The sequence below is a fragment of the Salmo salar genome, chromosome ssa06 (assembly GCF_905237065.1).
Source record: "Salmo salar chromosome ssa06, Ssal_v3.1, whole genome shotgun sequence".
In the NCBI taxonomy this organism is placed as follows: domain Eukaryota; kingdom Metazoa; phylum Chordata; class Actinopteri; order Salmoniformes; family Salmonidae; genus Salmo; species Salmo salar.
The window spans coordinates 16,890,420-16,900,036 of NC_059447.1; the positions used below are offsets into that span (position 1 = coordinate 16,890,420).

General features: G+C 42.8%; 2 protein-coding genes across 2 annotated transcripts; one reads left to right on the plus strand and one right to left on the minus strand.

The window, feature by feature from the left end:
- The first annotated feature begins 5,691 nt into the window (after positions 1 to 5,691).
- LOC106606459 (mediator of RNA polymerase II transcription subunit 9) lies at positions 5,692 to 6,789 on the plus strand. Its single transcript, XM_014202669.2, has 2 exons — positions 5,692 to 5,826; positions 6,067 to 6,789. The coding sequence occupies exons 1-2, from the start codon at positions 5,747 to 5,749 to the stop codon at positions 6,284 to 6,286; spliced, it is 300 nt and encodes a 99-aa protein (XP_014058144.1). The 5' UTR covers positions 5,692 to 5,746; the 3' UTR covers positions 6,287 to 6,789.
- A 253-nt stretch (positions 6,790 to 7,042) lies between these two features.
- Positions 7,043 to 8,652, minus strand: LOC106606458 (dexamethasone-induced Ras-related protein 1). The gene is made up of 2 exons (XM_014202668.2): positions 8,255 to 8,652; positions 7,043 to 8,032 (listed from the first exon to the last, which is right to left on the minus strand). Exons 1-2 carry the CDS (start codon positions 8,523 to 8,525, stop codon positions 7,497 to 7,499), a joined length of 807 nt encoding a protein of 268 aa, XP_014058143.1. The 5' UTR covers positions 8,526 to 8,652; the 3' UTR covers positions 7,043 to 7,496.
- Between the last annotated feature and the right edge of the window lie 965 nt (positions 8,653 to 9,617).

A 9,617-nucleotide genomic window follows, 5' to 3' on the forward strand; every position in this document is an offset into this window, starting at 1 on the left:
GTGCCTGCGCCCAGAGCCAGGCCTCCTGCATGTCTCCACAGCCTGGTGAGTCCTGTGCCTGCGCCCAGAGCCAGGCCTACGGAAAGTCCCGCCTGTCTGGAGCTGCCAGAGTCGCCTGCCTGTCCAGAGCTGCCAGAGTCGCCCGCCTGTCCGGAGCTGCCAGAGTCGCCCGCCTGTCCGGGGCCCGCTGCGAGGGTCCCCAGTCCGGGGTCGGCGGCGAGGGTCCCCACTCCAGAGGCGCCACCTAAGTGGGCCAAGCCGAAGGTGGAGCGGGGTCCACGTCCCGCACCAAAGCCGCCGCTGTAAGGAAGGCCCACCTGGACCTTCCCCTTTAGAGTCAGGTACTGTGGCCGGAGTCCGCACCTTTGGGGGGGTACTGTCATGCCCTGGCCATAGAGAGAGTTTTGTTCTCTATTTTGGTTATGCCAGGGTGTGACTGGGGTGAGCGTTCTATGTTCCTTTTTCTATGTTTTTGTATTTCTTTGTTTTGGGCCGAGTATGGTTCCTAATCAGAGGCAGCTGTGTATCGTTGTCTCTGATTAGGAATCATACTTAGGCAGCCTTTTCCCACCTGTGCTTTGTGGGATCTTGTTTTTCTGTAGCTGCCTGTGAGCAGCCCAGAACGGCACATTTTGTTTTCTTCTGTATTGTTTAGGTGAGTTTCATATTTATTAAACATGTGGAACTCTAAGTACGCTGCGCCTTGGTCTACTCCTTTAGACGCTCGTGACAGGTAATCAATTAACCTTATATCACTGTTCTTCTTTCTCACAACCACAATTGGAGATGAGAAGGGAGACTCTGATTCACGCATAACTCCTGAATCTAGCAGCTCTTGCACATGTTTGCGGACTGCATCGATATCTTGCGCGTGAATGGGTCTTGCACTTTCTGCTTGAAGGGGGTCTCATCATGAAGCTTGATGTGGTGCTTTACTTTGCTAGTGTGGCCCGAAATCGAGATCATTATGAGCAAACACCTCAGGCATTGAGTTCAGTTTATTTGTGATTTGTTCTCTCCATTCAGCAGACAGAGGAGAACCTTCAAAGATGAAGCTTAAGCTGGAGGTTTCAGCTGGATCTTTCGGTTTGTCTGTAGACTCGGATGTAGAAACAGTGTTTTTCTTTACCCACTGGATGGCATGCATCTCTGCCAACACAGTCTTTGCTGGAATGACGATGTCATGGCACGTTTCATTTCTCAGAACAACAGGTAACTTGCAGTTTTGCCTTGTAGGAAGGGTGATCAACTCACTGGACACCATAATCCCTCCTGGCAAGGAGGACATCGGAGGCTCGATGAGGGCCCATTTCTCAGAGTGGAACCCATGGACCCTGACTGACCCCTGGAAGACAAGAGTCTGATTTGCAGGAACCACCTCTGCAATCCACCCTGAAGTCTCACCAATCCTAGGTTATTGTTAACTGCTCTTTCACCTTTGAGCTCAAGGATTTTTAACACTGCTCGGTAGCCATGTAATAACGGCTGGTGATTGTCGCATTTCAGCTGAGAATAATCAGAGTAGAGAATGTCAAGGGTGTTGGTGCCAATCAGCACCTGTTCTTGAGCACAGAGATTAGGTATGACCAATGCTAAGGTTTGGACTTCAATGTCAGTCCCTACAAATTATTTTGGGAAAGTTATGGTGAGCTCTACATAGCCCAGGCAAGGAACTTCCTGCCCGTTAGCACCCTCTTCTTCCAGTAGACTGTTCAGTGGGTTGATTGCTTGGCTTGATAGATGTTTCTCATAGAATGACAGGGGGACCGTGCTAACTTGTGAACCTGTGTCCAACAGACAGTTTGTTTCCTTTCCATCAATAGTAACTTGTGCTGTGATCTTGGTACCAACTAACCCTTTGGGAATTTTGACTATGTGCTCATTGGCACGGACGCGTTTGAGTGAGGCTCTTCTGGTTACAGTGGGATCCAGTTTGGTTTCCTAAGCTCCTGTTTGTCCCTCAACAGGAGCTGGCCTCAATTTAACTGTTCGGTCTCTGAAGAGGAATTATGAGCTTCCCACTGGAGCTGTCTTTCTCTAAGTTGTTTATTTTTAGCTGCAACCAATGAGGGGTTGGATTCACCTTCACAGGTTGCTGCGATGTGGCCATCTTCACCGCACTGAAAGCAATACCAAGGCCGGGGCTTGCTGATAGGCTTGTGGCTTGAACTTGGCTGCTTCACAGGCTTCCCGTTATTTTGTTTTGTGTTGGCTTCACTAGGAGCTAGTAGGTCTTTGGTAGTAGGTATTTTGGTGGGGGGGGGGTTGATTTCATGTCTTGAAGTTTGTGAGCTGACTTTTGAGTTCAGCTGTTTTTATAAATGCTCAGTTTCACTGGTATCCTCAAAGGAAGGACTAAGACATGCTTGCTGCAGGTGGGACATTACACAATGCTTGGAGGCACCAGAGAGAGTGGCTTAGCAGCACCAAGGTGTTGTTTCATGCAAGTTACTTTTGCTTCATGCTTATCCTCTTGAATGTGAAGTAGGAGCAACAATTCAGCAAATGAAGGTGGTTTGCTTTTCTTCTGTTCCAGCTGGAGATCCGTTATCAGAGTGTTGTCCCAGCAACCTTGGCAGAACTGCCTCAGAAGATGACGATTGAGTTCATCAGCTGGAACACCGCCTCTTTTCATGGTCGTGCTCAGGGTAACCTGTAACCTTTGCAAGTAGCTGGACGGCTTCTCACCATTGTTTTGTAGGGTGCCCATGAATTTGACAAATAGCTCATCTCCATCTTCAACTGTGCCATAAGTGGAGTCTAACAGCTGAAGGTAATCAGTGGCTGATGCTTGAGGACTCAAATGCTTTGTAAGGTCTGCAGCTGGTGGTATGACATATTTTTATGACGTTTTATTCTGGTCGCAAACTGGTTGAAAAAGGACGTTTATTTTATGTCTTTTTACTGACCAGAGTATGACATATTTTTCTGACCACCATACGACCAGTTGGTCATAATTGTGACCACTATATTATGTGCTATATTATGTATCCTACTGGTCATAGTTAAGACCTCATCATAACCTGATAATAAAAACCTGTCTACAGCTTATTACCAATACTTGCTAGCTACCTGGCCATCTAGAATCACAACAACACCCGGGTGTTACGTTCGTCGTAAAGATTGGACCAAGGTGCAGCATGGTAGGTGAACATTTTACTTTTATTTCAAATGAACACCGACAAAACAACAAAATACAAAACGAACGTAAAGTTCTGCAGGCCACACAGCAACTATACAAAAACAAGATCCCACAAACTAAGGTGGAAAAAAGGCTGCCTAAGTATGATCCCCAATCAGAGACAACGATAGACAGCTGCTTCTGACTGGGAACCATACCCAGCAAACAAAGAAATAGAAAAACTAGAATGCCCACCCAAATCACACCCTGACCTAACCAAATAGAGAAATAAAAAGGCTCTCTAAGGTCAGGGGATGACACCGGGCTTCTGCCCCATTGAATCGCACTCATAGTTTTCTTGAGGTTGTCCGCTAACTCATCTATAGGCCTAAGCAGGAAACTACAATGGGCAAGCGAGCGCATGACCCACTATTCCGCCACAATTTCCCTTCTACCCACTCCTTCCTCCTCCTCTCATCCATGCTGGACCAGAACCCTCCAGGAGGAAAGACTTATAGTGGTGCAACCACTACAATCAGTGACCTTTGGGTTTACTAGGCCTATGTGCACACCTGGATATAGCATTGGCCTGGATACATGGATATAGTATTGAACTGGATATAGCATTGACACCAACACAAACTGTAAACAATAGCGCCTGACTGCACTGCATTGCATTAGCCTATATAGATTTGGCCAGTTAGCCACATGCTAACTCATCCTGCACATTTAATTAAACAATCTTGTGTTTGCTCAGTCAGAGACTGGGCAGCAATTGTGTGTTATGTCACCTAAGGTTTGGAAAGGCTTGGAAGTTGTTCAGAGGACCGCTCTTATTGGTCCGTTTTAGTCCAGGTTCATAGCGAACACTAACTCGTTAACAGTTAAGCTATGCTAGCTCAGTACTAGTCAGACATTTTACGTAGACATTTAGAGCACACTCTTATCCAGAGCAACTTACAGGAGCAATTAGGGTTGTGCCTGGCTCAATGGCACATCAAGAGATTTTTCATCTAGTCAGTTTGGGGATTCAAACCAGCCATCTTCCGGTCACTGGCCCAACACTCTAAGCCGCTAGGCCACTTAATCATATTTTTCCAAAGTGACTGACAGGATAGTGAGTAGATAGTCTTCATTTTAATTTCCTGTAGTCCTTGCTAATGTTGAACCCACAACCTTAGTGATGCCAACATTACCAACTGAGATACAAGACCTAGGTGTAGCTGACTGTCCTTGTCAGTTTACCTATCACAAAACCAAATCCGTAAAAAGGTTGTTCTGTCACCATCAGTTCATGCATTCATTTTTAAAATGTATTATAAGTAGTATAAAGCAGAACCTGACTATGGTGTTTCCAGATTAACATTTTGAACATTATGTGATTATGTTGCAACAGTGCAAATCGTTTTCTGTTGCTCGAGTGACAAAATGTCTCAGTTGCCCTTACTATTTAAAAATAAAAGCTTTAACAATTTTACAGGAAACAGTTACAGTCATCAAGTCACAAATATTATTCCACCTATGGTTATTATGCCAAGTAAACGTTAACAACAAACCAAAAATAATAATACAATTAGGACTTTAGATTTTTAAATGTATTTTCAAGTTATTAAAAATAGATAATTATTCTCATCTAAAGTTATTTGCTTAGCTACCTTTTTCTCTCTCGCTTTCTGGTGCCCCATAGAGATAGATAGAGGACTCTTATTTTAGCACAGGCAATTCCATTGAGTACTTTCACTATTTTGAAGTAATCAACTGGGTGGGAATTCCTATGGGTTAAGGAATTGAGGATCCTATAATTCCATCTAGGTCATTAGGAGGTATCAGCCAATGAATTATACTTCTGCTGAAACATTCCATAACTGCAGGTCGCAGTAAACCCGGCAACATTGGCTTTATAGCTGTTCAAACAACACACTCTAGGTGGCAGTATGCACCTTTTCAGTTTGTTTTCCAACTTATAGAAATAGTTGAAGAAAATTGGCTACTTCAAAATGGAGATGGCCTCCATGGCGCTGCCCATGCTCAGAGGAAGAGAGAGGCCCAACTCGGAGGAAAATCTGTCTCTCTCCAGCAGGTGTCGTTTTTTCATTGTTTTGCCCATCAAGCAAGGTATTTTTGTATGGAGGTCAATGACAGCATGTTGAATTTATTGACAATTAATGGCTTATTTGCTACGTGAGGTTCATTTGATCTAATAGAAGTTGTATAATGCATAACTTGTTACGGGTGTACTGATATAAGTATGACACGTGACATCACGGCCACTTTGAGAAAAAACACTTTATATAGGAGTTGTCTTGAGATGGCTATGCATATTCATGGTATGAGGCTAGTAGCATAGCATCTTTCTCTATTGAATACAGGCAGCTGACATCAACAACCCTCATTGAATATTTAGAAATGGTTACAATAATGAAATGTATTTACCAATCCAAAGAAAGGGATCCCATTGTTAGGGCAGAGAGACATACATTGTCAGTATACCAATAATATTTTCAGTGCGCTCACAGATGCCATAGTGGGATAGATACTGTACAATAATGCGATGTCTATATAAGTCTATGGTTGCCACTGGTTGATGATGTAAATGTAGGCGCCAGTCAATTCGCATCGACCGCGATGGCGACGAATCAACCAAAGCAAGGAAGTGAGAACGATGATTGCTCTTTTCTCCCTTTGGTTCATGACATTATTAAATGGTACGTCTTTAATTTGACATGTATTTCTATAGTGTGTTTATTACCGGGGAGAGTTGATGCATATATTTGTCCTGGTTTGGTAGGACCTGTTGTGAAGCTAACGTTAGCCAGCTTGCTAATTGCAGTTCAATAGTCTAATCTTGAGAAGCAGCAACAATTTGGTTAAATTATGTTTAAGTACTTTGTAAAAAATAATGTGCTTTAAACAACGTGTACTTCTTTGACCATCTATGTCGAAAGCATGGACAAAGATAGTCAAGATGTCCATCAAGAACTGGTCAAGTTTAAGACAAGGATTCAGGAAGCGCGCGAGCAGATCGGAGCCATGCCCGGAATTGGCATGAGCCTGTCGGAGCAGCAGCATGAACTAGAGACGCTGCGGGAGCAAGTCCGCACCAAGAATCAGTTACTGCAGAAATACAAGAGTTTGTGTATGTTTGAGGTTCCCAAAGCGTCGTGAGGGATATTTGTCATTCCTAAAGAAACGAACTGAATTCAGGAGACACATGGAGAGGGACACACATGTACTAAAAATGATATCTTTTTGTATTTAGAGGACTGAGAAAATGACCATTCATTTGAAATCGTGAGAAATGATCTTGTTTATATGGATTAATTTTTGGGATTCCATCTCTTGGCTCCGTGTTATCTCATTTGCCTTTCCAACCTAACATCTCATGCAGTATAACTTGAACTCATCCCCTGTTTGTCAAAACCACCAGAAAACATTTTATTTCACTATAACACTACCTTCAGGCATTATCTTGTTGTGTTGTAAACTGTCCCATTTTTACTTTGTAAAAAATGTATTATCCATACTGAATTATAATGCCCTCGTCAAGTTTGTATATGCAGTGGATTATTATTTAAGGTAATGGTTTTGTTGGTGTGCTATTCAGATTGAGTGCTGCATATTTTCAATGCAGTAGGCCTAAAATAAACCTTTGTTTTAATTCCTCTTAACTCTGTTTCTTGGTAGGATTGTAGCATGGGCCACCTTACGTGCGCTGTTATTGTTCATGAATTACATGTTAATAGCTTGTTGGCCTAAATGGAAACATCAATCTGCTAGCTACCATATGCTATACTCTTCTCAGAAATGATGTATTTCATAAATTAGGTACAGGCTACTTGTTTAGCTAATGGTATGAGTGTCACTGAAAGGGCATGGGAATATGCTTTACCAATGTTACAAATGATGACAGAACATGGGATATACGTTTCAAATGGATCATTTTATTTTCTCCGTGTTTCTTTTTTAGTGAAAATAAACGATGACATAAGAATAAGCATTCATATACGTTAAGTATGCAATTAACATTCAAGTTCAGTTCTGTGTGAAAAAAGAAAATGTAAACAAATGCCACCCCATAAGTGTAGGCTACATTCTCCATTCACTAATGTCATTTTACAGCATGTAGCTATAGTAACAAGAACACTAGAGGTTCTCTCAAGCCATATCACATTTGATCACCCACAGGGAAATATCTGACAATGACCATGGCCATGCCTTCTCGCATGGTTTGGGACATACACCCATGCCTGTCACTGCGTCTTGGCGTGCTTCCTTATCCCGGACTCGACACACTGGCATGAAGCCTGGCGGGTATCATCTCCATCGCTGTATAGAACATCTCGTAACATCTCCATGTGCATTGTCAAGTGAGTCCTTAGCAGATGGTGCATCTGTCTTTCTCTTTTCCCTGGCTGCAGCCAGTAGCTTTCTCTTTGATATACATTAAGTCACTTTGCACGCTTGGTCGGCGCGCAAACGGTGCCACAATCCCGTATACCTCGCTGTCTTTGTATTTCTTATTTCTGAAAGATTTTCTTCTGCTGTTTTGCAGCACTTCGCAATGCTGTAAGGAAACTTTGCGGTGAGAGTCCGGGCTCATCTCGTTGGGCAGTTTAGCCATGGTAAAAAGAGTCTGAAACATCTGGTCGACGTTAGTGTTCCGTTTTGCAGAGATCTCATAGTAGGCACACTGTTCATCACCAGCCACCAGCTGCTCAATCTCCTCATTCTGAACCTCCCGGTTAAACTCCCGGTCACACTTGTTCCCGCAGATAACGATCGGGACATCCACGTTCTCTTTGGTTTTGTTTTTCAGGCAGGACTTGGTCTCGTAAATTTGACGCTTCAGGCGCTGCACCTCTTGGAAGGAGTCTCTGTTATCCAGACTGAACACCAGGATAAAAACATCACCTGAAAGAGCAAGGGAAGGAACATTAATATCACAGCTCAAAAGTCAATGTACCTTCCATAATGCACAGCACAAGTTTTGCGTTACGCATAAGCATGCATTTTAATGAAGCTAAATTGAAATATTATTCTCATAGAAAGTGTTTTGCAGAATGCAGCTTAATATTATGATTCACTTTTACATAAAGACATTTGTCTGTTTCATTCGTTCAGAGTTAAGCTTACCAGTAAGGATAGAGAGTCTCCGCATAGCGGGGAAAGGATGGTTTCCAGAGGTGTCCAGAATGTCCAACTGGTACACATCTCCCCGAATGCTGTATAATTTCCTATGAAAGTCCTCGATTGTTGGCGTGTACTGGTCCTCGACTTTTTTATTCAGAAACCGAGAGATGATGGCTGTCTTGCCAACTTTTGTGGATCCTAGAATCACCATCCTGTGGCAGTTTTTGGCCGGGATGTTAAACTCGTTCTCGGAAGGCGATATTTTTTTAATCATGATTGCGAGCTTTGCGCACCGACAAATGTCTTTGGAACGAGAGCGAAATGCTGAATGCAAGCTGTACTTGCTTTTGGGGGATCCTGACTCTTTGTAAGCGCTGCTACTCTGCTGAGTTTGAAGCGAGCGCGACTGGGTATATATAGGCGATGCCCACCACACTCCTCCCCGGTGCGTCATGCAATTATGCATCCGTCTGAGGGGAGAATGCATAGATAGTATGAGAGAGAGTCTGTAGTTATGACTTTGCGCCTGGTAATACGTGAGTCTGTACAGACTCTCTATCTGAGCGGACAGAGTGAAATATATAAATCATTTTGAGAAATAAATGGGTTTAAAAACCCTGTGTAAAGTATGCGTAAAATGCAACAGTGTACTCTTTCACTTAACACCAATTTCGCAGAAACTCTTAAACTTCTGCAGATATATTTTTTTACTGACAATTCATCATAGTGCAGTGTTTTATAAAAAACTGAAAATAAATAAATGCATAAAGTGTAGGCACCCTCCTCTTTTGGTGACGGCGTAACACATAACCATGTTTACATCCACCATGCATTACAAGGATTTGCATTCAAGTAAAACACCAGAAACTGGACAAACACTCAAGAACATAGTGTTATTAAATTAGGTGATTATGGTAATGTTGATCACTGTGTGTGCAAATAATAATATAAATATTACGCAACATTTGTAATTAATTTTCATGTTTCATGTCAACATGTTTCACTGCCAATAAGAAATTAACATAGACCGTCCTTCGCCCATTTTCTGTTTCACGAGACGTTCAGTTTCTTGTACCCTGCCCTGAAAACCGTCAGCCGAGCTCGCGCAGCCCAGTGAGCCTCGTATTTCGGGCACATACTTTCTGTGTGGACCGGACGAGGGCGCTACAGTATGGACATTATAGAAGTATAGACATTTTTATGGAAATTATAGAAGTATGGAAATTATAGAAGAAAAATACATTCTGCTAACTATTAAAAAGGTGTTGTCCCTGCAGTTGAAGATATCTCAATATATTGTGCTTGACGTGGTAGGCCTACCAAGGTAATAAGCAAATTATGGTAGGCACAATTGAACTGACCCAGC

What these genes read in the sequence shown, in the direction of transcription:
- LOC106606459 (XM_014202669.2), top strand. Translation starts at nt 5,747, where the DNA reads ATGGCGACGAATCAACCAAAGCAAGGAAGTGAGAACGATGATTGCTCT. An exon ending in GTTCATGACATTATTAAATG is followed by an intron (nt 5,827 to 6,066) that starts GTACGTCTTTAA and finishes CTATGTCGAAAG; the next exon opens with CATGGACAAAGATAGTCAAG.
- LOC106606458 (XM_014202668.2), bottom strand. Translation starts at nt 8,525, where the DNA reads ATGATTAAAAAAATATCGCCTTCCGAGAACGAGTTTAACATCCCGGCC. An exon ending in GAGACTCTCTATCCTTACTG is followed by an intron (nt 8,033 to 8,254) that starts GTAAGCTTAACT and finishes TTGCTCTTTCAG; the next exon opens with GTGATGTTTTTATCCTGGTG.